The 27,775-nt window shown below is 39.5% G+C and overlaps 1 protein-coding gene across 1 annotated transcript; it reads right to left on the bottom strand.

Annotated features, from left to right (window-relative positions):
* Window positions 1–1,771: 1,771 nt before the first annotated feature.
* Window positions 1,772–10,226, bottom strand: LOC307127837 (carbonic anhydrase). Its single transcript, XM_079819302.1, has 7 exons — window positions 9,541–10,226; window positions 8,834–9,031; window positions 5,087–5,205; window positions 4,574–4,666; window positions 4,424–4,486; window positions 4,186–4,341; window positions 1,772–2,600 (listed from the first exon to the last, which is right to left on the bottom strand). Exons 1-7 carry the CDS (start codon window positions 9,572–9,574, stop codon window positions 2,481–2,483), a joined length of 783 nt encoding a protein of 260 aa, XP_079675428.1. The 5' UTR covers window positions 9,575–10,226; the 3' UTR covers window positions 1,772–2,480.
* Between the last annotated feature and the right edge of the window lie 17,549 nt (window positions 10,227–27,775).

Below are 27,775 nucleotides of genomic sequence, written 5' to 3'. Positions count from 1 at the left end.
ATTGTGTTTTGTGTTATTGGCCCTCACCCATTGAAATGAGAGTATAAAAGAACGAATGATGGGCTTTGGTTTTTGTCTTTCCTGACTGCAGACAACCTGTATGTCCAAATTGACCTTCTTGGGCAAGAATAAAAGCTTTTAAAGACACTTTGCTTGTGTTTTTCTATTCAAGCTTTACCGTGATAATTATTAAAGTTTCTTTTTTCCACAACAACACCTTCAGGGGTCTATATGGAGTCCATGCCTCGATTGGTCAGGGCTGTTTGGGCAGCAAAAGGTGGACCTTTTGTAGAATTTGTAGAGACTGTGATTTTTTCTTTTCTTTGATGAAGAGAAAGTTCAAAATAACTTTGTAATAGATTTTAAGGCTTTTGTAACATTATAAATGTCTTTACTGTCACTTTTGATCAAGTTAATGCATCTGAATAAAAGTCAAAAACATCCCCCAAAATGTTAAGATGTAGTGTACATTTTTAACATATAGGGCCCTATCTTGCACCCAGCGCAATTGACTTTGTACACCGACGCATGTGTCATTCCTATTTTGCACCCGCGCAAAGCGCGCTTTTCCCTCCACAGAAGCACGTCGCTAAACTAGTGAATGCACTTGCGCTCCCTGGGCGGGTCAGCGCAAAAAAGGAGGCGTGTTCCGGCGCAAACAATCCCTGGTGCTATTTTGCTGTTCGATTAAACAATTGCGCCACTGACCAGAAAAAACCTAGTCTAAAGTCAGTGGCGCGTTACGCGTTGTTCATCATGCTATTTTAAGGGCGCATGCTTGACCATAATGTATAGCGTGCACAACGCGCATACACTTTGCTCATGTAATCTACACAGATGCAACAGTTATTTTTGCAAATCATAAATTGTTACACTAAAAAAATATTAACACATGAGATGACGGAAATCATTGTGGTGTGCCACGAAGATGTGAAAAAATAGGCATAAATCTAGCTTACAAATGATTCAGGCTAATTGTAATAATTAAGGATAAGACCTGTTTGTCCAATAGTGGCAAGACATATATGTATATAAGGACATCTGACAAATTGGTTTGTCCGTCAAGAACCAGGAACAAAAATCGACTGAAAAACTGAAAAAACTGAAAGACTGAAAAAAAAAAAAGACTGTGAAATCACCTTTACCATAATGTACAACATTACAACTTCACTTCTCTGTCTTTCACTGCTCTTACAAGAACATCAGTCTCATCGGCTGTGAACCGCTCCTGGCGTGCGCCTGGTAAATACGCCATAATAATAGCAATCCATAATGGAACTTGCGCACCTGCTTTTAAAGGGAATGTTGGATGACGCTCGGATTGGTTTATTCACGTTACGCCCAAACCACACCTATGAATAATGAAGCTACTTCAGACCAACCCATTTTAGATTTGCGCCGGGCGCAAGAGCCATTTATCCCGCCGGGAAAATAGCAACAGCGCCGAGACCCGCCCACAAAGTTACTTGCGCTTCGCGTTTTGACACTTGCGTTTCAGATCGTTAAAATAGGGCCCATAAAGTTAAATGAATAGTAAATTATTATATTATAAAGGAACAATTATATATTATGATCAAGCATTGAACATTGAACAATAGTATATTTATTAGTAACATACTTAAATACCATAAAAAATAGTATTCATTGTTAAATTATGATTGGATTACCTTATGTTTATTGTTTGATCTTATTGTACTGCGTTAACAAAACATCAGTTTGTATCGCTAATGTAATGCATTGTACAATGGACAGAAAACAACTAGACAGGAAGTCTAGTTTAAAATATTTTTTTATTGCTGATAAAATTCCTATTACATGATTAATTACATATAATAAGCTATTTGTTTGCAATACTGCTAAATTAACTTTTAATTAAAAAAAAAATGGCAGCATGGCAGAAAATCATACATCATTCATAGAAACAATCTTTAAAAGCCAATCCCTTGAAATTCCTCTTTATAAATAGTGAATCACTTTAACAACAACTTATTGCATTTACTGAGTGCATTCCTGTAGGTATTTCGGTCTTTCACATATTTAACTGACATGTTCACATATTGCCATAAACCCAAACAGAACCATAATGTCTTTCCTATTGAATAACATGGAGTATATTGCAATTCCGCAAAACTGGAAAGTGTACCTATAAAGCGCAAAGTGAAGCGATCAAAAATTAACTGGGATTTAAATAGTCTCCCATTTGTCCAGTTTACATAACAGCTACAGGGAAATGTAGGTAAATAACCACTGTTAAGCATTATAATTATGTTAAATAATACTATGGGCATTTATGACAAACAGACAGTTTTAGAAGATTAGATCCAGCTTTCTATCAACACCGCAATGTAAGCAAGGGCCTGGATTGAGAAAAAAATACTGTGATGTTTCAGTAGAAGTTTCACTGGGAATGTTTTTGTGAACCAGTCAAAAGCACCATGATCAGAAGGCAAGTGGGAGGGTTGTGGCTTCGATATTGCTCTTTACTTAAAGGACGCACGGACTTTGCGTCCCTTGAGAGGTTGAGGGGGTCTGTAGTTGTCAACCATGCAGCAAGGTGTCTCTCCTTCCGGAGTGAACAGCAGGCTACGGAATTTCGCCATCTAAAGAAAGACAGAGAGAGAGACAGTTAGATTGTTTTCTCTTGGATTGTGGTGCTTAGTGTATTGCTGGCAGTCTTGCAGAGCCTTATTACACCCTACATTTACTATATTTAGCTCCATGCTCATTCATAGAGCACTCGCCAGAGTTCCTGCTGCCGTTAGACTATTCTGACTAACCACTGGAGACAAAAATAACCACTGCAGGCTAACAGCACTGCCTACACTAGGGACAGGTAATGAATAGGGTCATTCTTGAAAGCATGTCACTCTAGATATGGTCTTGATGATGCAGAATTGTCAAGATGAGCTTTAAAACTTCTTAATCATTGTGCTACACCAAATTTAGCTCAGACACATTTTGGGAAAGGGGGCATAAAGACGAAGACGATTAGGGCATGTGTGCAATCGTTTAGTTGTTGGAGCCTAAATGTTATGGTAGAAATGTCACCTTAATGAAGAACAAGTGTACACTAGTTCAAATGTTTGGGGTTGGTAAATGTTTTTAATATTTTTGAAAGAAGTCTCATGTTCACCAAGGCAACATTTATTTCATTAAAATACAGAGAAAAACAGTAATATTGTGAAATATTATTGCAATTCAGTATAATAATAATTGTTTTCTATTTTAATACATTTAAAAATGTAATGTATTGCTGTGATAGAAAAGCTGAATTTTCAGCATCATTATTCTAATATGCTGGTACTGAGGAGAAAACAAAATGTTTTACTAACTCCAACGTTAGTCCGTTAGTGTATATTATAATATTCTGAATATATTTAGCTATTCCAATCAAAGTTAAAAAAAAAATACAATTACCCAGTGTGTCCAGATTTTTTGGTTTGGTGTATTGTAGAATATTTATTTTTCTTTCTAAATTATAATTACATTGCCTTTAATTGACCTTTAATATTGCCTTTAATAAATAAATCATAAAATAGCAATAGTTAGACTGTAATGAAGTCCTAATTCCTCTCCAGTACTGAATGCATGGGTGTTGGCTTCTATCTTAAAGGCACAGGCCTGACTTAAATGTGATATTGGCTGTCAGGCAAGCAATATATTTAAGATAAAGTAATCTTATTGTAGCAGAAACCTGGAGCACCGACCCTCCCAGTTTCAAAGTAGGAGTGACGTTAAATGTTGAGACCCTTTTTGTGCTATCATGTAAGCAGACAGTATTAGGTATTTATTAACTTTTTTATCAACAAAACTTTATTAAACATGTTTCCCATCCAAATTAAGTGGACAAAATCATGTTATGATGACTCAAATTACACTCTCAAAAGAAAAGAGTACAAAATTGTACTTTCTATAGTACAAGTCCGTCGCTGGGGAGGTACCCTTAAGGGTGCATTTTTGTACCACTAAGTAGAGGAAAACAATGGTGTAATTGTACCCTAAGGATCAATTGTGTACCTTTACATGTACAGGTATATTTTTTGTTCGCCAAGGAACAATATTGTACCTCCATTGTACCTTTTTTCTGAGAGAGTAGCATAAGATACTAAGGACTAGATGTAGATGTCTCTGTCTGTAATTGTAAGTACACAAATGAGAGTGTGAAAGGATAGATGCATAAAGTACCTGAGCAGAACTAACACTGATTGGCTCTTTCAGAACAATCCAGGTGACAGTCTCCAGCAAAGGGGGCGTGGTCAGAGACCCATCATAAGTCCAGAAATCCAGAGAGGTGGGCAGCAAGGTTTTAGGGTCAAAGTTAGCAAATGTAGTCTGTCTGCCCTGGAGAGGAAACAGAAATATTGTGAAAGAATAAAAACATCTGAGAGCAAGTGTGAGAAGTAAATATAATGACTGTTGATACCTTTGATTTGATGTCATCAAGAGAATCTAGAACTTTCTGAAGTCTTGGATTGGCAGCACCAATCTGGTAGACAGAAAAACACAATATATCCATCATTTTATATCATTTAATCACTGCAATGCATGACATGATTTTGGCTAAAATCCTGACCTTGAGAAAAACTCCAACCACAGCAAGGCCATCCTGATTACTGACAGCTTCTCCAAAGTTTGGGTACTTATCGTTCCAGTGAACGAGATGAAGCTTTAGAAAGAAGGAGACGTGTCATGAAACATTCAGCATATGCAGGGGGGGAAACAACTGAATTAGCTTAATATCTTGGCTTATTTAAAAGAGGGGATTTACAAATTCATGAGAGAACATCAAGAATATTCATGAGCAGTGAGCTATAATTAGTTTTAAGGGAGAGACGTTGAAGAATTAGAACGGTCTGTACCACAACACAGAAGAACGAGGGTTGCTTGAAATGAACTGATCAGATCACCGTTTTCCCCGGAATGGCTATACGGCTGAATAAAATTCTGTTGCATTATTTTCCTGTTTAACACTGTAAAGCTGCTTTGAAACAATCTGCATTGTTAAAAGCGCTATGTAAATAAAGTTGACTTGACTTGACTTGCTTCAGATGTGGTACTGGGAGCAAGAGTGAGAAAGCCTCATTACCTCACTGGGGAACTTGGTTCCAGCAATAGTGTGCTCTGAGCCCTTGTCATCACTGCTTCCCCAATGGAAATGGAACTGTTTCAGCCTGTATATCCCTGTCAAGGGGCCTCCAGCCAGAGCTACACACACAAACAATCATTCCAATTATTCAGTTGTTTCTTTTAATTAGTAAAACTGTATTTCAGATTCAATCTCATAAGCATTGTAGCATATAAAAATGTTGGCTGATACTGATAAGCAGATATTATTTGCATGTTATGGCCGATAACCAAACCATTTTCTTTCTTTTTTTTATGACTTTTTAAAATAGTGAATTTAGGCATTGCAACATTTTAATGTACATCATGAAAATTAGATATTCATTTTGAGATTCATTATTAGCATGGAGAAATACCAGGCGATAACACTAAATATATTGTAGTCAAAATAATAAATAATAAAAATATGATGAATTAATGAATTAAAGGGATAGTTCACCCAAAAATTAAAAATAGCCCATGATTTACTCACCCTCAAGTCATCCTAGGTGTATATGACATTCTTCTTTCAGACGAATAAAATCAGAGTTATTTAAAAAAGTCCTGGCTAATCCAAGCTTTATAATAGCAGTAATTGTTGCTCTGTTTTTGAAGTCCACATATGTGTCTGTTAAATAACTGCTCCACACGGCTCTGGTGGGTTAATAAAGGCCTTCTGAAGCGAATCGATGCGTTTGATTAAAAAAATCCATATTTGAAACTTTGTAAAGTAAAGTTCTGGCCGATCGCCTTCCATTGTAAAAGTGTTGAAAGTGCCTCTCGCCTAGCGTAAGCCTTTTGAACTGCAGAGGCACTTTCAACACTTTTTCCATTAATTGAATACGGAAGGCGATCGGCCGAAACTTTACTTTATAAAGTTTTAAAGGTCCCATGGCTTGAAATTTTCATTTTATGAGGTATTTCAACATTAATATGAGTTCCCCTAGCCTGAATATTGTCCCCAAGTGGATAGAAATGTTGATCGGTGTAAAACCGAGTTCTGGCTGTCTTTCTCTGCCTTTGAGAAAATGACAGGCCAGACTAGCCAATCCTGAAGTCTCCTGGTTTGACATCCAAGCAGGAACGGTTACGTCCCTTTCCTCCGCCCAGAGAATCTGGCACGCCCATGCAAACGCTCGAGAGATCATGGGTTGTGAACGAGTGAATGCTGGCAGTTTCTCAGTGTTTGGATGTACAAATGAAAACAGAAATCTTTTTTCAGTTCCTTCTGATCTGTGATCAGTGATTTCTTATGTGTAGCTAATTATTTATTATTCGTGCACACACTGCGGCTTCTCTCTCTCCCGACAGAACGGTGTTTTCGTGTTTTCTATCTTGTGAGTCAGTGTTTTTGTACGTCCTCGTCGCGTCTATCTGTTCTTAAATGTGCATACAGTCGGGAGTTTCTGCTTAACATCGGCAGAGCCACATCTTTAGAAATAAACCTCACGCACGCCGAAGCTCGGCCTTCAACATCCCCGACCCCCAGTACTGCATCTGGCCCACAGCGGAGGCACCAAACGCGGCGTGAGATTAAGCAGAAGGGGGGTAACTTAAGCGTGAGCGTATCCGGCTAGGCTAGCCAGCTTTCCCCACAATAAACTGGATTACATTCGATTACTGCTGTTGTGTCTTTGTTTGCGCTGTGTAAGTTACTCAATGCGCGTCACTGACGCTTTTCATATGATTGGAACATATCTAGAAATAATGCTTTAATCAAACTTACTAACTCGTTCATCTCGCTGTAATGGTGCATTGCATGTGTTACAAAGTTGGTAATAATGATGATGACGGACTCGGCGTGACTGGGACTCGTGTTTATTCAGAACTCTCAGATACAAACACAATAAACTCGCGCTGACAGACAGCGCTCTCACAACTCAGTAGTTACTATAAATTACTTTGTTAGCAATCGCTCCGTCTCCGTGATGTCCGGTTCGCGAACGAATCATTCTTTTGAATCGGTTCTTTTTAGTGAACCGAACCAGTTCACCAAATCGGACTGAATCGTTCTAAACGGTTCGCGTCTCGAGTCAGCGCTGATCCATAATTTACTAAAGTTACTAACTTTCTGACATGAGTGACAGCCCCTCCGACTAGAAATAAACTAATAACCTGAAGTATATTCTAGTAACTACAACAGTTCACCCTGAACTGAGACATGCTGAGAAGTGAACCCAGGTCCATCTGTCTCTCTGGCAGCAGCTCGTGCGTCGTAGACCTCGTTAAACCACGCCCCCTCCGCTCATTTAAAATGCAAAGATGTCAGCCAATCACAACAGTGGGTTTTACTGAAGTCTCACAGCAGACACGCCTCTTGAAACAGGGCATTCAGCCACAGGGCAAACAGCAGTATAGACAAAATGCCTTTTATTTCTAAATTATGACATTTTATGATGTAAAAATCATACTAACAATATAAGTACACCTCAGGAAACACTATAAAATAATAGAAAAATGCCATGCCATGGGACCTTTAAATATGGATATTTTTCTTACACAAACCTTTACTAGGCCTTTATTAACCCCCCAGAGCCGTGTGGAGCATGATATTTGAAGGACAGTTGCATTTTTATAGACTTCAAAAACAGAGCAACAATTACTGCTATTATAAAGCTTGGATTAGCCAGGACTTTTTTAATATAACTCCGATTGTATTCGTCTGAAAGAAGAATGTCATATACACCTAGGATAACTTGAGGGCTAATTTTCATTTTTGGGTGAACTATTCCTTTTAAATATAATATAATGAATATTATTATATAATGAATTATAATTTCAGATCATATTGTACGAATATATGTTATGCATCTTTAATGACATGTAATTCTCTTCTTCCTTGGTAGACTGAAAGGTTGCCTGCTGGGCATGTTAGCGTGAGTGGACTACCATATTCAATATTCACCGCCTAATATATCAATTAGCTCCTTCTTTCATCTCTTTTCAGCACGCATTTTGCATGCAGAAGGTGTTATGTGTTAGTTTTATTTAATAGTGTTTATGTAGAATTCTTTAAAACACATCTTTTCCAAGCATATGTGTGAGTCCCCTCTTCAAATGGTCATTAAAATTCAGCACATGTTGCTCTCATTGAGCGACCGTGGCATACAGCATTGATATGTGGCTCTATTCTTTCTCTCATAATAGAATACATTAGCACTTGAGTCCCTGATTTCCACTAGCAGAGGAAGGGACACATTCACTGCTCATATAACAGTTTTGCATCATTTGAAGATTTCATGTAGATAAATTGGAGTAAACTGAAAGGGATTTCAGTGAGAGGCAAAGCTGTAGTGTACAATGACACGGTAATAGAAATTCACAAGTTCATAAGTTCACGTAAGCCTCGCTGTCCTGAGATGGAGAGGACTTAAGTCGCCCTGGACTTGTTAATAAATGAAGTTAGTGCTGAATGGATAGAAATAGGGAAGGAGAAGGTGTGGTGGAGGACTTTCACAGCTGAATATTGAGCTGTTTATATACTAAAGCATGATCACTGATCAAGTGTTTTTACATGCAGATTTTTTACACTTGTTATGGGTTCAAGGACAAAAGATTAATATTTTAGGACATGCTCATAAAATTAAACCAAAACGTGTCCTGACAAAATCCCAAGAATGTTGATAAATATCTGACTATGCCAAGGTAACATGCAAATAAATAAATACATTCTCAGCTGTCTCTTATTAATAGAGATTGAAAATATAAGCACAAAAAACAGTAGACTAACTTGAGCTGTTGTCGTCATCAGCGAAATCCACTTGGAATGAATGGCCATTGTTGAGGATGCCCTTAGCGGTGGCGGGGTCATACTTCAATTTGAGACTCTTCAGAGAAGGGTCATGTTGTGCTTGGGTGGGTACGATATCAATGGGAGACTGCCTGGGTCCATTAGCAATGGGAAAGCTTTCTCCCCACTTTTCTGGCCCTGAAATGACAGAGCGATAGAAAAAGATGAAAATCCGAGCATATGAAGATAAGAACATAGTGCCAACGCACAACAAAAGTGTGTTTACATTCCTTGCGAGATTCAAGGACAGCAAATATACACCGTGGATACGTGCAGCTGTTATCTCGAGGAGCTGATTTTACATTTAGATTTTTTTTTTTAAGGTTACCATGCAGACAAAACATTTTATTAATCTCAATTCATCTAATTTTGCTTATGTATAGCTTATTTAGTTTGTGGTTTCTGTGTTTAATAATAATGAATAAATACTTTTCCTTTATATAGATACCTAATGAATCATAATGCATTAAGATTACTATTCTTTGGTTGCTTTTTAAAGTTGTTTAGATGGTGCGTTAATGTTTTTCAGTGTAGATTAATGTTAAAAAAATTATTCAAAGGACTGCTAAATTATAGGCTATTTGAAATTAATTGAGCAACAATCACATCAATTTAATCCTGATAATAATTTGGTATCCTGATCTTACCGTCAGTTTGTCCATAACCCCAAGCGTGAGACATGATTCTTTGTGTCTTTCGATGTGTTCCACTCTTCCACTTGTAAGACCCGAATGCAAAAGACCAGCAACTGTTCCTCCAAACTATGTCAAGCCTTTATATAGAGTTCCTCTGCTGGTACTAGTACCTATCTCATCCCAGTGGGCTTGGCCACATAGTCTCCGGGTAGCACAGGAGGAGTCTGTCAGAGGACACTTGAACAAATCAAAAAATCGCACCTCCCGTCCCTTTAATTCGCAAGTTGGGCATCGCGCTGCTCCGACTGCTGATGCGGCTCAGAGATGCTCGGTCGCAGGAAAACACGCGGGATGCGGACATTCCACGCGAATGGTCCTCTCTGTTTTCCAGGCGTTCAAGTTGATCGCTCTTCGATGCCTCGAATGGCAAACCTCTCCATTTGTCATTTTCTTTGATGATTCAGAAACACATGCGTTATATGTTATCTTGACCTTCTTCGTCCTTAAGCGATGCTGTGTGTAGATACGCAGACAGGATGAACAAGTGTGCACCGATGATCACTGGATCTCAGTAGCTGAATGACTGATTCTGTAGACAAGGTTGCCGTTTAGAACGTTATTGTGATCCAAATTTCTAAAGAAAACTAAAGCAGCCGCAGTTTAAAAACCTACATCTTCTGGTGCCCGTTCAGTGAAGTACCCGGCGCTCATTTAAAGGGGCCACTGCACTCACAACGATTAGTGATAGACACACTGTAGCCTACAGTTCTGCTAAAAGAGGTCTAAATATGCTCCTTGCTTGAAATGTCATATTGCCTAAATTATTTTCAATGAGTATATGATTATGTAGAGACATAGCCTACTTTGTATTAACAGTGTATGCCTACTTAACACTTTTTATATGATTTATAAAAACGAATAGGCTATAAATTATAGTTGTTAGGCTACCTGTACCAATACATTTTTTATAGTAGGCCTATGTCATTGATGTGTGTTTAATATGTTAAATAATATGTTTAATAGTTGTCTGTAGCTAATGGTGAAACTGATGCGTTACGTCGTTTGGCCTCGTTGCATTATTCAGTTGCTGTCATCTGGTGGCTGAAGTGGAAAATAGCAATCGATGGCTCTGTTTCAGATCATTTTATTTGTCCAAATCTATTTACTTTATTTAAATTTTGTACACGATTTTGAACTGTTGTAGGGCAAGTGTATTTTTCATAAATGTCAGGTCGGTCGAGGCAATTTTTCACTGATTTAAATTATTATAAAGTTATGTAGGCCTATTTATAACAAAATGTGTATTGTTACTGTATTATTGTTTAACTGTTCATATTTAGCTGAACATGTTATATTTTAGACTGTTTAAGGGCATATCCGTTATTCATGTCATAATATTCACTGCTATATTGGGGCATGTTGTAGGCAAACGGGTAGTGATAGTGGATATTTTAGGAGCTTTATTTTTGTCGGTCAAGACTTTAAAATATGTGTCTATTCAAAAATGTACTTTCCAAAACAGACCTGTCCTTCACTGAAGTCAAGGTGTAAAAAAAAAAAGAGCCCTTCCATTACATCGGGTGACTTATGTGCAACTGATCATTCGAACCACTAGGTGTCAGAGCAGAATCATTTTTCTTATAACACCACACTTACTGTTCCACTGGTGTTTAATTCAACTGCTCAGAAGTCAATTTATGAGGTGTATATACACTATATTGCCAAAAGTATTGGGACACCCCTCCAAATCATTGAATTCAAGTGTTCCAATCACTTCCATGGCTACAGGTGTATAAGATCAAGCACTAGACCTGCAGACGCTTCTACAAACATTTGTGAAAGAATGGGTCGCTCTCAGGAGCTCAGTGAATTCAAGGGTGGTACCGTGATAACTTGCCACCTGTGCAATAAGTCCATTCGTGAAAATTCCTTGTTACTAAATATTCCACGGTCAACTGTTAGTGGTATTATAACAAAGTGGAAGCAATTGGGAACAACATCAACTCAGCCACGTAGTGATAGGCCAGGTAAAATCATAGAGTAGGGTCAGCGCATGCCAACTTTCTGCAGAGTCAATAGCTACAGACCTCCAAACTTTGTGTGAGATTAGCTCAAGAACAGTGCGTATAGCCCTTCATGGAATGGGTTTCCATGGGCGAGCAGCTGCATCCAAGCCTTACATCACCAAGTGCAATGCAAAGCATCGAATGCAGTGGTGTAAAGCACGCCGCCACTGGACTCTAGAGCAGTGGAGATGTGTTGTCTGGAGTGACCAATCACGCTTCTCTGTCTGGCAGTCCGTTGGATGACGGTACGACGGCCAGGAGAACGGTACTTGCCTGACTGCATTGTGCCAAGTGTAAAGTTTGGTGGAGGGGGGGTTATGGTGTGGGGGTTGTTTTTCAGGGGTTGGGGTTGGCCCCTTAGTTCCAGTGAAAGGAATTCTTAATGCTTAGGCATACCAACATATTTTGGACAATTTCATGCTCCCAAATTTGTGGAAACAGTTTGGGGATGGCCCCTTCCTGTTGCAACATGACTGTGCACCAGTGCACAAAAAAGGTCCATAAAGACATGGATGAGCGAGTTAGGTGTGGAGGAACTTGACTGGCCTGACCTCAAACCGATAGAACACCTTTGGGATGAATTAGAGCAGAGACTGCGAACCAGGTCTTCTTGTCCAACATCAGTGCCTGACTTCACAAATGCGCTTCTAGAAGAATGGTCAAAAATTCCCATAAACACACTCCTAAACCTTGTGGAAAGCCTTCCGAGAAGAGTTGAAGCTGTTATCGCTGCAAAGAGTGGGCCAACTCCAAATTAAACCCTACGGATTAAGAATTCAATTCAATTAAATTCAAATTTATTTGTATAGCGCTTTTCACAATACACATTGTTTCAAAGCAGCTTTACAGAAAGTGCATTTCATAAATGTACATTGAAAAATGTTAGAAAGAGAATGTTAAAGAAAAATGTTAGAATAAGTTAATCAATCATGTATTAATTTAGGCCATAACAACGCTGGCGTTGAGTCGTCTCTTTACATGCGTCGAGTTGTCTCATCACAGGTGTTGGGGCATCTGAAGTCTCCTTGAGAGGCTGGATAGAAACTGGAGCTGACGAACTAGTTACCTCGGGACTAGTGTCCCGAGATAACAACAGAAAAGCAGATGGGAAATAATTAGCATAGCTGCTGTTCAGAATATTAATGCTTTTGATCCGATTTAACTGTAGTATAAAAGGTAATTATAATGTGAATGCTTGGCTAAAGAGATGCGTCTTTAATCTAGTTTTAAACTGGGACAGCGAGTCTGAACCTCGAACAATATCAGGAAGACTATTCCAGAGTTTAGGAGCTAAATGTGAAAATGCTCTCCCTCCTTTAGTGGACTTAGATATCCTAGGAATGACCAGAAGCCTCGAGTTTAGTGATCTTAAAGAGCGCGATGGATTGTAGGGCGATAGAAGATCCGTTAAATACACTGGCGCTAAACCATTTAGGGCTTTATAGGTCAGTAGCAATACTTTGTAATTGATACGGAACTTAATAAGTAACCAGTGTAGAGATGATAAAATTGGTGTTATATGATCATATTTTCTTGACCTAGTAAGAACTCTAGCAGCTGCGTTTTGGACTAACTGTATCTTGTTTATTGATGATGCAGGACAACCAGTTAATAAAGCATTACAGTAATCTAGTCTCGAGGTCATGAATGCATGAACTAACTTTTCTGCATCAGAAATAGATAGCATGTTACGTAGCTTAGCAATGTTTCTAAGGTGGAAAAATGCCGTTCTTGTAACATATGAAATATGATTTTCGAAAGACAAGTTGCGGTCTAATATAACACCCAGGTCTCTTACTCTAGTGGATAAAGTGACAGGACATCCTTCCAAGTTAAAGTTGCATTGTGAGAGGTTTTGTGGGCAGTTTTTTGGACCAATAAGTAATACCTCCGTTTTATCTGAATTTAATAGCAGAAAATTACACGTCATCCAGTATTTAATATCTTCAACACACGCTGTCAGTTTAAATGATTTAGCGTTTTCATCTGGTCGTGATGAAATATATAATTGAGTGTCATCAGCATAACAGTGGAAATTAATTCCATGTTTTCTTATAATATTACCAAGTGGCAGCATATATATTGAGAATAGCAGAGGGCCTAGCACGGATCCTTGCGGCACCCCATAGTCTACTGACGTCATTTTTCCCCATTGAGACAGACAAAATGGTAGCAGTCTGATAAATACGATCTAAACCAGTTTAATGCCTGTCCCTGAACACCAGTGTAATTTTGAAGTCGATCTAATAGTATTTTATGATCTATAGTATCGAACGCAGCACTAAGATCAAGTAGAACTAGTATTGAGATGCAGCCTTGGTCAGAAGCTAGAAGTAAATCATTTGTGATTTTAACGAGCGCGGTTTCTGTGCTGTGATGCAGCCCAAATCCTGATTGAAATTTTTCATATATATAATTTTCTTGCAAGAAAGAGCACAATTTAGCGGACACAACTTTTTCTAGTATTTTAGACATGAATGGAAGATTTGACATTGGTCTGTAATTTGCTAGGTTATTATGATCTAATTGTGGCTTCTTAATGAGAGGTTTTATGACTGCCAACTTGAATATTCTTGGAACATGACCTAAAGATAAAGACGAGTTAATACTATTGAGAAGAGGCTCTTCCACTACAGGTAACAACTCTTTCAGTAGTTTAGTGGGTATTGGATCTAATAAACATGTTGTTGGTTTAGATGCAATGATAAGTTTATTTAGCTTATCCTGTCCTAGTTGTAAAGCGGTGTAGTAGTTCTTGAGGGGCGATAATTGCGGTTGAATCATAAGACATCATTAAAGATTGTACATTTACAATTTTGTTTCTGATGCTTTCTATTTTCTCAGTGAAGAAATTCATAAAATCATTACTACTAAACTGTAACGGAATAATTTGCTTGTTTATTTGTTAGTCTAGCCACAGTGTTAAATAAAAACCTTGGATTATTTTGGTTATTTTCTATTAGTTTGCGGAGATGCTCAGCCCTGGCTGCTTTTAGGGCCTTTTTATAACGTGACATACTATCTTTCCATGCGATTCTAAAGACCTCTAAATTAGTTTGTTTCCATTTACGCTCTAAGTTACGAGTTTCTCTCTTGATAACATGTGTAGCACTGTTGTACCATGGTGCTTTAGTTTTCTCTCTAACCTTTTTTAATCTAATTGGTGCAACAATTTCTAATGTACTAGAGAAAATGGTGCTCATACTGCTAGTCATTTCCTCTAGTTCATCTGTTTGTTTGGGTTCACTTAGCAGCTGAGACAGATCAGGTAAGCTATTTGAGAATCTATCTATAGAAGTTGGAAGGATTGTTCTGCCTGGCCGATAACGTGGCGCAACATGACAGATTTCAGCAGTACGCAGTATGCAAGTTACCATGTAATGGTCAGTGACATCATCACTTTGCGGTATAATATCTATATCGGTTGGGTTGGTTCCATGTGATATAATTAAATCTAGTGTGTGATTAAGACGATGAGTGGGACCAGTGACGTTTTGCTTGACCCCAAAGGAATTTAATAGATCTGTAAACGCAGGCCCTAACACATCATTTGTGTTATCTACGTGTATGCTAAAATCTCCAACAATTAATGCTTTATCGACATTGACCAATAGATCGGAGAGAAAGTCTGCAAACTCTTTTAGGAAATCAGCATAGGGCCCTGGAGGACTATATACAGTAGTCAAGGCTAGAGATAATACGGATTTCTTTCTTACATCTAAGAGCGTAACATTTAGCACTAGTACTTCAATTAAATTAAACCTGTGACCTGTTTTCTGGGTAACATTAAGAATATCTCTATAGATTGTTGCAACACTGCCGCCACGACCAATCAGACGGGGCTCATGCTTATAACAGTATCCTGGTGGAGTAGACTCATTAAGACCGAAATAATCATTTGGCTTAAGCCAGGTTTCAGTAAGGCAAAGTACATCGAAACTATTATCTGTGACCATTTCATTTACAATAACCGCCTTAGGTGTGAGCGATCTAATGTTTAGAAGACCTAGTTTTAGAAATTGTTTTTGTTCACTAATATTGAGATTTTCTGGTTTAATCACAATTAGATTTTTCCTAAATCCTACAGTAGATTTAATGTTTGACCTCACTAAACGAGGAATAGACACAGTTTCTATATAATGTTCTATATTGGTCAATTAACCAATATGTCAATTAAGTTAGGACAGCAAAGACTGTGATTTGGACTTTGACTTACTAGTCATATTGTGTTCAACGCCCTGGAGATGTTGTCCGACAGAAGAGCCGCTCCGATTCTGCTGGGGTGAAGGCCATCAGGACGGAAGAGCCTAGGTCGCTCCCAGAACAGATTCCAATTATTTACAAAGAGCAGCTTCTGTTCATTACACCATGACATTAACCATTCATTTAGAGCAAATAATCTACTGAACTTTTCATGTCCTAGTCGGTACATCGGAAGCGGTCCAGACACGATGATCGTTGCTTCAGGCGATGTTCTGCGCACCGTCTCGACCAGACTCCTGTAGTCCTTCTTCTGTAGTCCTTCTTCGTCCTTCTGCCACAGCCTGGTGTCGTTCGTTCCTGCGTGCAGCATGACAGCTCCGATGCGCTCGTCACCGTTCAGGATCTCGGGAACCTGCGCAGCGACATCGAGAACACGAGCACCAGAAAAGCAGTGAGTGATAACCTTGCCTTTACCTGAGGTAGCGTGGACATGCCGGACGATGGAAGTACAGATGACCACAGCGTCGCGTTCCGTCTGGCGAAGAGGGGAGAAGCGGTTCCGGGTGGAGATCTCGAAGACCGGGAGGGGCGGAGAGGTCCTAGCTCTGGTCCTGGCTCGCGTCTTCCACTGTGGAAACACCCAGGGTCTATGCTGCTGTGTCGGTGCCGGAGTGAACGAAACCAGGGATGATGATCGCGTCCTGGGTGCTTGGGTCCTGTGCAGAGAAACATGCGGAGTAGACGAGGTCGGAGTCAAAAGGTTACTATCCACTGACTTGTGAGCATTGGCGCATGATGTTTCAAGCGCTGAGCGTCGCTCTCTCAGCGCGGCTTGTCTGTCTAGTAGGCCGCGAATCTGCTTCTCCAACAACTCCAACTCCAATTGCACCGAATGCAGCTCGAACGTGTCCTCACCTGCACTCAAAGGTAACATTAGGGTTCAGCATTATTCATACTCTTTTCTTTCTCTTCCTTTTCAAAGGAACCATTTTAGATGTGTCCTTGTCAGTTTGTGACAAATATCCTCATTACTACTTAAAATGACTTCACAGGAACCTTAATCGTTTATAGGGTAGTTTTGCATAGCTTTTGTTTGAGAAAAATACCTTTATATTGCATATTGACAGAAAGTGTGCTGTTTTGAGTAAATATAACTTATACACAATCATATTAAAACTACTTATCATCAAACTACTCAATTCTTGATACAGTTTAATTACTACCTAAAAAGATGATGTAAATAATTTGCATGTACTTCTCAAGAATCTGAGTGTCAATAACTTCAATCATAAGGTATAGTCTAGTGTCCTTCTCAGTGAAAATCGCTTATGTTGTAGTGGGAGTTCTAACCTCTCTCACACTTTTGTGTTTCCTCTTTAATAAATATCAGTGAATCATTTATGTATTATATCCAGAATAAAACTGTCCCAGTTAGAACATATGTAAAAAGGTAAACCTGCGTTAATGGCCCGAAGGGTTTCGTTGGCCTTTTCTTGTGTTGGTTTCTTTAGCAGGAGAGGATGATTCAAGATTCAAGAGTTTTATTTGTCACATACACAGTTATATACACAATATACAACTGGCAGTGAAATGTAAACAGGTCCGCTCCATGGACAGTGCAAATAACAGTTACAAGAAATTAAATAGAAATAGAATAAAATTAGAATAAAAAGTATTAACATAAGTAGAATTATAAATAAATCAAGTAAAAGATAAAAATAGGAAATAAGATAAAAATAAAAATATAAAAAATATGTGGATATGATAAGTGAGATAAACTGTAGACTTAAAAATAAGTGGTTAACATAAAATATATAATATGTATATATAAAGAAGTATAATGTGCAAGATTTATTACAGGTTGTTACGCAGTAACAATAGGGACGTAAAGTGCAGTGCAATTGCAGTATGTGGATGTTAATGTTAAAAGACTGGATGTTTATGTGTGTGCGGGGGTGAAGTGAGTCACGTGACTGAGTTCAGGAGTCTGATGGCCTGGGGGAAGAAACTCCTCCTGAGTCTTTCAGTCTTTGCCATCAGGCTACGGAAGCGCTTACCAGATGGCAGCAGGGTGAAGTGAGAGTTTGCAGGGTGATTAATGTCTCTGATGATTTTAGTAGCTCTACCTCTGCAGCGTTTGGTGAAGATGTCCTGCAGAGACGGGAGAGCTGAGCCTGAGATGCGCTCGGATAAGCGCACCACTCTTTGCAGGGCTTTGGAATCGTGACTGGTGCTGTTCCCGTACCACGCTGTGATGCACTGAGTCAGGACACTTTCTATCGCCCCTCGATAGAAAGTTTTCAGGATGGCTGGTGAAACCCTGAATTTCCTCAGCTGGCGCAGGTGGTACAGTCTTTGCCTGGCTTTTTTCACCTGTGTCTGGATGTGTGTAGTCCAGGTCAGATCCTCGGAGATGTTCACACCCAGGTATTTGAAGCTGCTCACTCTCTCTACCGGTGTCCCGCTGATCATGAGAGGGGAGTATGACCGATGCTGTCTCTTCCTGAAGTCCACAATCAGTTCTTTGGTCTTGTTAACATTCAGAGAGAGACAGTTGTCCTGGCACCATGATGTCAGTTGCTCCACTTCGTCCAAGTATGCCGTCTCATTGTTGTTGGAGATGAGACCCAGGACAACAGTATCATCAGCAAACTTGATGATCGAGGTGGAGCTGTGTGTGGACAAACAGTCATGGGTGTAGAGAGAGTAGAGCAGGGGACTCAGCACACAGCCCTGTGGAGCTCCAACACTCAGGGTGATGGAGGTGGAGGTGAACTGGCCTACTCTCACCGCCTGGGGTCTGCCAGTGAGGAAATCTTCAATCCAGAGGCAGAGAGAAGAATTCAGGCCTAGATCCAGGAGTTTGTGTGTTAGCTTAATGGGAACTATGGTGTTAAAGGCTGAGCTATAGTCAATAAATAGCAGCCTGACATAGTTCCCACTTTTGCTGTCGATGTGAGTGAGGCAGGAGTGAAGGACGTGAGAAATGGCATCTTCAGTCGATCTATTGGGACGATAGGCAAACTGAAGAGGGTCCAAAGTGTCAGGAATGGAGGAGCAAATGTTGTTTTTAATGAGTCTCTCAAAGACCTTCATGACTAAAGATGTGAGAGCCACTGGACGATAGTCATTTAGGCAAGAGGGTTTACTGATCTTAGGTACAGGGATGATGGAGGATCGTTTGAAGGAGGTGGGGACAACAGATGTAGCAAGGGACTCGTTGAATATGGATGTAAAGAGCCCTGCGAGCTGATCAGCACAGGACCGCAGAACACGACCTGAAATACCATCCGGCCCAGCAGCTTTCCTGACATCCACACGTTTGAGTGCCCTCCGAACCTCGTCCTCCGAGACAGAGATCACGTGACCGTTGCTGCTCTGAGGGACTCTCTCTGACGCGTCACTCGCCGGAGTCGCGCTGCCGCGATTACCATCAAAGCGAGCGTAGAAAGAGTTTAACTCGTTCACCAGTAACGGATCAGCTCTCACCTCTGCAGAGGATTTAGTTCCAAAAGCACAGATGGTTCTCAGTCCCTGCCACATCCGCCGGGAGTCGTTGAGTTGGAAATGAGATTCCACTCGGTCTTTATAGCGGAGTTTTGCGGCTTTAACGGCGCGCCGGAGGGCGTAACATGCAGCTTTGTACTCCCTCATATCCCCCGTTAGGAGACCGGCATTGTAAGCGGTGGTGCGCGAGTTTACTGCAGTGCGAATTGAACTGTCCACCCACGGTTTCTGATTAGGGAAGGACGTTATAGTTATTGTTTGTGTGGCTTGCTCTGTCAGTGTGTTAATAAAGCAGAGCGCCACTTCTGTGAACTCGCTGACGTCCTCAGAACTCGCGCGGAACATGTCCCAGTCGACGTCATCAAGAGCTGCCTGTAGCGTGATCTCTGAATGGGATGACCAGCGTTTGACTTCCCTCCTCACCGGGGGCTCTTGAACGAGCCTTTGTTTATATTCCGGTGTGAGGAAAATGGCGGCATGGTCCGATTTGCCAAAAGCTGGCTGTGAACGAGCTTTGTAGGCGTTCTTAAACGGAGAGTAGCAATGATCCAGTGTGTTTGCTCCTCGTGTGGGACAGGAGACATGCTGGTGAAAGTTTGGCAATACTTTCTTTAGGTTTGCTTTGTTAAAATCACCCGCGACGATGAAAGCAGCGTCGGGGTGTTTGTTTATGAAGCCGCTGGTCACATCATGGAGGGCAGATAAAGCCAGCCCCGTGTCTGCTTGTGGTGGAATATAAACGGCAGTGGAGATGACCGAGGAAAACTCCCTCGGCAGGTAGAAAGGCCGGCACATGATAGTTAAATGTTCCAAGTGAGGCGAGCAGGATCGCGAAAGAATGGAGATGTTCCTAGGATCGCACCATTTCTTGTTTATCATGAAACACACTCCACCGCCTTTAGATTTCCCGGCCTCGGCTGTTCTGTCCATCCGAAAAACAGAGAAGTTCTCGGACGGCGTCACAGCTGTATCCGGGACCGCTGGCGTGAGCCATGTTTCGGACAGACAATAGATGTTGCAGTCTCTCATGTCCCGTTGAAAACTTATCCTGGCTCTAAGATCGTCCATCTTATTCTCCAAGGATTGGACATTTGCGAGCAAAATGCTCGGGAGAGGAGGACTGAATGCTCTTTTTCTCAGTCTGTTGCGGATCCCAGCGCGTTTCCCGCGGTGTTTTTTGAATCTTCGCCGTCGACTCGAGTGGCCATTGTTCAACTCGGCGTCCCGGCGAATCTCAGATGGAAGATTGGAGAAAGTGTCCTGAAACAGGTCAGTGTAGCGGTAACCAATTTCCAGAAGTGTTTTGCTGTCGTAACAGATCAAAGCAGATGATCCGTTGGAAAAAATAGAGAGTAAAAGAGAGTAGAATAATAAATAAAAGCAAAGTCTTAGCGGAGCGACCTGAACGGCGACCGAGCACGGCGGCGCCATCTTGTCCTTCAAGATGAGGATGAGTAGTCTTTATGAGCACTGGGCAATGCTCTCTATCTTCAGAGGTCTTTTCACAAAAATTGCCCAGTTCTGCTCTCACAGCTGGAGGTCGATAGCTGCTTTACAGAATAGATGGCTTCAGGGCACTGTATTTCTTTTTCTATTTGAGATCTTTGGGAAAAAAGAAACTCTGACATTAATGCATTTTACTGTAATCTAATTTCAATCTATGAATTCAGTTTCACTTTTGATTTAGATTTGTCAAATTTTATGTAAATAATATGTGACCCTGGACCACAAAACCAGTCATAAGTTGCACGGGCAATAGCCAACAATACATTGTATGGGTCAAAATGGTAGATTTTTTTTGTTATGCCAAAAATCATTAGGATATTAAGTAAAGATCATGTTCCATGAAGATATTTAATAAATGTCCTACCGTAAATAAAAAAGTTATTATTAGTAGTACAATGCATTCACTCTAAAAAATGCTGGGTTAAAAACAACCCAAGCTGGGTTGAAAATGGACTAACCCAGCGATTGGGTTGTTTTAAGCAAACATTTAACCCAACTGTTGGGTTAAAACAAACCATTCACTGGGTTAAAACAACCCAATTGCTGGGTTAGTCCATTTTCAACCCAACTTGGGTTGTTTTTAACCCAGCATTTTTTAGAGTGTTGCTGAGGACTTCATTTGGACAACTTTATAGGTGATTTTCTCAATATTAAGATTTTTTTTTTTTTTTGCACCCCCAGATTCCAGATTTTTAAATAGATGTATCTTGGCCAAATATTGTCCTATCATAACAAACCATACATCAATGGAAATCTCATTTATTCAAAAATGTACCCTTATGACCCATATATGTTTACTTTTGTACAAGGATTGTAGCCAATACAAAGCTAATGATTTATACAGTTATTTAATTTAGTTGTCTTTATTACACTTGCTGCTAAGAAAGTACTAATTCAGACACCCATGCATTGTATTTATGAATTTCAGTATATTAATTCAATTTTACGTTTAATTCACATTGCTGTGCTGAGTGTATAAAATATTATATATTAGAAATTCTAATCTAATCTAGAATCTCATTTCAAAATGTTGAATGCACAATACACTCTTTAAAAGAAAGCTTCCAAAAGTCTTTTTCCCTTGGGGAACCATTTTTAAAGTTCTTAAAGACATTCAGGCCAACTTCATTCAACAACGATGTGTGTGTCTGGCGAATGATAGTTGCACAACAGTCTCGCCTCAGTAGACTGCAAGAAAGGCCAGTGTCAAACAAAGAGGGGGCAGCGAGAGACGAAAGACGGATTGGGGGATGGGTAATACAGAAGTCACAGACGCCAGAGAGAATGACCTTGTGGTCTTCATCACAAACACTAAACAACTGTACAACAATTTACCTAAACTTCGGCTTTTGCATCTTACTTTGATCCACCTCATAATTTATACCAATTTTTTTTTTCTTGATAAATAGTTTATTTTGACCATATTTGGCAACATAGGGTAGAATTTTGAATGCTGCTTTTGAAGTAATGGACTTTCTCTTTCTTTCAACTTTTGCATTTCCTGTTTCCAGCTTTTATCTTTCTTTCCTTAATTAGTTATGACAAACTCCCAAGTGTATCACTCCATGTCCGGCTCTCTGTAGATAGTTGATCTCTTTTGTATCTCTCAAACACATCTAGCTAAATTTGGGTGGCTCCTCTCTAAAGAGGATGTTATATAATTGCAATGAACTTAGCATATTTTCTGTTGATTGTTTTTTGATATTTAGTTCAAAAATATTTACAGATGTTTTATGCTGTATAGGTGGAACTGTGGAAATCCCTTTAGCCTGAATGTGCTGAAAAAAAAAACATTATGGTTATCACTATGTTCACACTATACTGTCAAAAAGTGCAGACTGATTCCTTATCTGATGTTGTATATGCTTTTTTCCCTGTGTACTTACACTAGGGTGACCAAACGTCCTGTTTTCCCAGAACATGTCCTGTTTTCAAGTCCTGTCCTGGCCCTAATATAACAATTTTCTATCCATACAGAGGAGGCATACTTTAAATGTATTGAAACTAATAAGGAATCTTTGAGTAAACTTCAAGTATCATTTGAGTATCTCTTTGCCGGGCTGAGTCACCCTAACTTACACTATATTGCCAAAAGTATTGGGACACCCCTCCAAATCATTGAATTCAGGTGTTCAATCACTTCCATGGCTACAGGTGTATAAGATCAAGCACTAGCCATGCAGACGCTTCTACAAACATTTGTGAAAGAATGGGTCGCTCTCAGGAGCTCAGTAAATTCAAGGGTGATAAGTCCATTCGTGCAATTTCCACATTACTAAATATTCCACGGTCAACTGTTAGTGGTATTATAACAAAGTGGAAGCAATTGGGAACAAGAGCAACTCAGCCATGTGGTAGGGGAGAGCGGGGCACAACCTAACGCTTTTTGACTGTCTCAGTTTGTGTAAATCCATTTGGGGTTCAGAGTATTTATTTTTTCCCACATTAATTTCCCACGTCTAGTAAAATTATGTGGTTTTGTTTCATTAATACAGTGTATACGTTTTTCTTGATTTACCCTGAAAGAATGGAAGTGAAATGTGACAACAAGCCCCATATGTGGGGTACATAGTAGCCTAACATGACCAAATGACAGCTTAAAAAATGATATGATATAATAAAATAAAAATATACAAGACAAACTAAAATATTTTTTCAATAAAATACAATGATTAACTTTTTAAAAATAAAATGATGGCATTTAATCATTAAAAATATACTTACTTTTGAGTTTGACACAAACACATTGCTAAATACAGCTATACAGCATAGTTAAAAACATAATAATAATGAATAATTTCTGAACATTGACTCTCAGTCATTATTCACTCTTTTCTCATGGTTTCTCAAAAGAATTAATAAAGGAATAGAATATAATAGCGTAGTTCTCAAAGGGGCTCATTGTAACGCAGTGTGACAACACACCCCATCTGCGCAACTGGGATTTAAACCCGGCTCGTGTCTTCTGCTTTTAGATCAGAATTAAAGCTTAACCATTAATTAACAGATAGATTTGTCTAATTTTAAATAAACCAAAAAAACAGAGATGACAAATAAACGTAAGTAAGAAATTTACTTTTGCTATGGTTAAATAAATGTTCAGCGATATCTTTCAAAGATTTTTTAATTTTTGCACAATTTTTCCTCTAAATAATGTTGATATGGCAACTAGTAAATACACAAGTTTCGTCATCCTGGCATGTGTGGAAAGTTTTAAACCATGCGTGTTACAACTTACCCTGCGTTAGGTTGTGCCACGGTGCACAGATGTCGCCAACTTTCTGCAGTCAATCGCTACAGACCTCCAAACTTTGTGTGGCCTTCAAATTAGCTCAAAAACAGTGCATAGAGACCTTCATGGAATGGGTTTCCATGGCCGAGCAGCTGCATCCAAGCCTTACATCACCAAGTGCAATGCAAAGCGTCGGATGCAGTGGTGTAAAGCACAACGCTACTGGACTCTAGAGCAGTGGAGACGTGTTCTCTGCAGTGAGGAATCACACTTCTCTGTCTAGCAATCCAATGGACGAGTCTGTGTTTGGCAGTTGCCAGGAGAATGATACTTGCCTGACTGCATTGTGCCAAGTGTGTAGTTTGGTGAATGGGGGATTATGGTGTGGGGTTGTGTGGCAAGCAGGACGAGGCCAAGGGACCGTGAGACACAAGACTGCTCATTATCACTCACACCATCGGCCTCGTCCTGCTTGCCACAAGTTGTTGTTCAGGGGTTGGGCTTAGTCCCTTAGTTCCAGTGAAAGGAACTCTTAATGCTTCAGTATACCAAGACTTTTGGGACAATTTCATGCTCCCAACTTTGTGGGAACAGTTTGAGGATGGCTCCTTCCTGTTCCAACATGACTGTGCACCAGTGAAAAAAGTCCTGACCTCAACCTGATAGAACACGTTTGGGATGAATTAGAGCAGAGACTGCGAGCCAGGTCTCCTCGTCCAACATCAGTGCCTGACCTCACAAATGCGCTTCTTGAAGAATGGTCAAAAATTCCCATTAACACACTCCTAAACCTTGTGGAAAGCCTTCCAGAAGAGCTGAAGCTGTTATAGATGCAAAGGGTGGGCCAACTCCATATTAAATCCTACGTATTAAGAATGGGATGTCATTAAAGTTAATGTGCATGTAAAGGCAGGTGTCCCAAAACTTTTGGCAGTACAGTGTATATTATTAATGAATATGGCAAAAAGATTGGTGAGATTATTAGCATTTCTCTAAAAAGGGAAAACACAAATTTGTGGCACTCTGTAGATCAAAGTTTTTTTTGTTTGTTTTTTTCAAGGAAAACAATTAGGGGTGTGTTCTGACCGAAGGATGAACAATAGAGCCCATGGAAACAAATACACACTTTAGAATATGTCAAACGTGCTTTCATGAACACAAAATAAAGAAAAATGACCAGTTTAAGTAATAGAAAGAACAATATTGTACTATTTAAAGAGATCATTTTTAACCATTTTGAAAAGTGCATGTGTGTTTTGAGTGGGTGTGTGAATGTGAATGTATTAGTTTCTGTTTGCCTTCACCCGGATCTGGGCCTTTTGTGCTGTGGGAATAGCTTGTGTTTTAAAGGTACTAGTTGTTGCCTGGCACCATTAATGTGTAAGACAAGGCTTTGCCACAGCTGGGTTCATTGTACCTGCAAAATTGCTATTATGATCAAAGGCATGAATGCAACATGAGAAGCCGGAGTCTCAAAGGACAGAAGCTTTGCACAGCAAATAGCTCACACAAACGCAAACTCTGTCTGTACAGATGCACACATTGGCCACACTTTTCACACTTTAATTATCATTGTTTCCCACACTCAGTTTTAATAACTCTTCATTTAATTACCATATAAAACATAAGTATTTGTCAAGGATAAAGCGATTCAATCTATGTTCTCATGGCACACTGTCTTCTGCGTGTTTAAAACCAGCCAAATTTCCTGCTAATTATTTACACTCATCATATTCGTTTGCGATGTTTATGATTACATTAAAGGGTTAGTTCACCCAAAAATGAAAATTATGTCATTAATTACTCGCCCTCATGTCGTTCGACACCCATAAGACCTCCATTCATATTCGGAACACAAATGAAGATATCAGCTGATGGCTGAGAAAGGCTTCAGATAGGCCTCCATTGGCATTCAGTACATTTACACTCACAAGACCCATAAAAGGCACTTAAAACGTCGTTACAAAGTCCATCTCACCACAGTGACTCTACAATATTTTTACAATGCGACGACAATAGTTTTTGTGCGCAAAAAAAAATCAAAATAACACCTTTATCCAACTTGTTCTTGTCTTCCGTGTGTCCCTCCACGACGCATGCGCGAGAATATGACGTAGCGCCAGCGTTCGGGAATCCATGAAATGCACACTTTAGTCCGATTTTGAGCACTTCGCCGAGACCTAAAGCACGATCAATGTAGAATTCAACAGCTTAGATACGCACGTCTTCCTCTGCTTGTAAACAAATCGCTTCTGGGTCATGTGTCCGAACGCCGGATATGCGTCATATTCTCGAAAATATGAATTTTGAAAAAAGATATATATATTACACAAAAAATATTAAGCGGCACAATGGTTTTTAATAAATCTTGAGCACCAATTCAGCATATAAGAATGATTTCTGAAGAATAGTCATGAAACAAAGGGACAGACAACGAGACAGACAATGAGTTGTGTGCTTATGTGTATAATATAAGCACTGAATTCTCTGTTTCACGCTTGCAGTTGATGACGATGACGTTTCCCTCCATCCTTCCCACCACCACCAGATTGTTCCCTGTCCATCCATCAGGGGTAGGCTCCGCCCCTGCCTTCATCTTCAGGCAGGATCAGCCGAATCTGCATCCCCAAGATTTGGACAAAGGACTTTTCTATACATCTAAACATTAATCATTGTAGCTCACTGCCATTTGTTAATACTTTATGGAATAAATACCATGCAAACGTTCACCTGACCTTTGAGTCTTTATGATAGAAGTGTCCAGAGTGGTGTGAGTGTATACCAGTGAAGAAGGGCTGATTAACTTTTGTGACAAGGATCACGTGACGTTAAAATTCAGCTTTGCCATCACAGGAATAAATTACATTGAAATATATAAGTTGTTTTAAAGTGCCATAAACATAATTTAAAAAAAAGCTCAATGTAATCTTTTGCATTTTGATGGTTCCCCTTAAAATAGTTTCATCAGTAGTAGAATTATGGCTGTCCTTCATATAAATGTTCAACATCTTCCACCCCAGATAGGGGATTTCATCTTTATTTTTATTTCCTTTTAATTCCTATTATAACTGTTATACTATATATATTTTTATTTTTTTTCACTTATGACTATTTTAACTTAGTTTCTGTGTAAAGCACTTTGAATTGCCACTGTGTATGAAATGTGCCATACAAATAAACTTGTAAGAGTCGGTTTTGGTGCTAAGACAAAAGCTGAGATACATCCCTCAGCAATTGAACAATAAAAGTCACTAATCTTGAGGAAAAGATCTCACAGAAACTGTGACAACACCCTGACAAACATTCCTCCCCCCTCCCCATTTTGCCCTCTCCTTGTCCTGGTTTCAAGTCACCAAATGCAGATATACCAGTGATGATGTTATTTGTAAATTTATTGTTTTATCCTTTTCATGTTTGATGTCTTTTTAAAGGTCTCAGTGCGAATGGTAAAATGGTCTCAGTTTCACTGCAGTCACTGGTAGTATTAGAAAGATTGGAAAACTAATGAGAATTCATTTCTCCTTTCAGTAGTCTCTTCAAAGATATCTGATCCACTCCCCCAAAACCAGGTGGGGGTGTTGCAAATATTTACAGCCCTTTTGTTCTAGTTGGAGTATTTAAGGTTGGATGTTCTAACTCTCTGGGGGGAATACTCTGTAGCCAGACCCCCCCGTGCAAACTGCATGTAGATGTGCCAGACATGATGACTCTTTTAAATTATTTTCATATTGCT

The sequence above is a fragment of the Gobio gobio genome, assembly GCF_949357685.1.
Source record: "Gobio gobio genome assembly, chromosome: 6".
In the NCBI taxonomy this organism is placed as follows: Eukaryota; Metazoa; Chordata; class Actinopteri; order Cypriniformes; family Gobionidae; genus Gobio; species Gobio gobio.
This window is presented reverse-complemented; position numbering and strand designations above follow the sequence as displayed.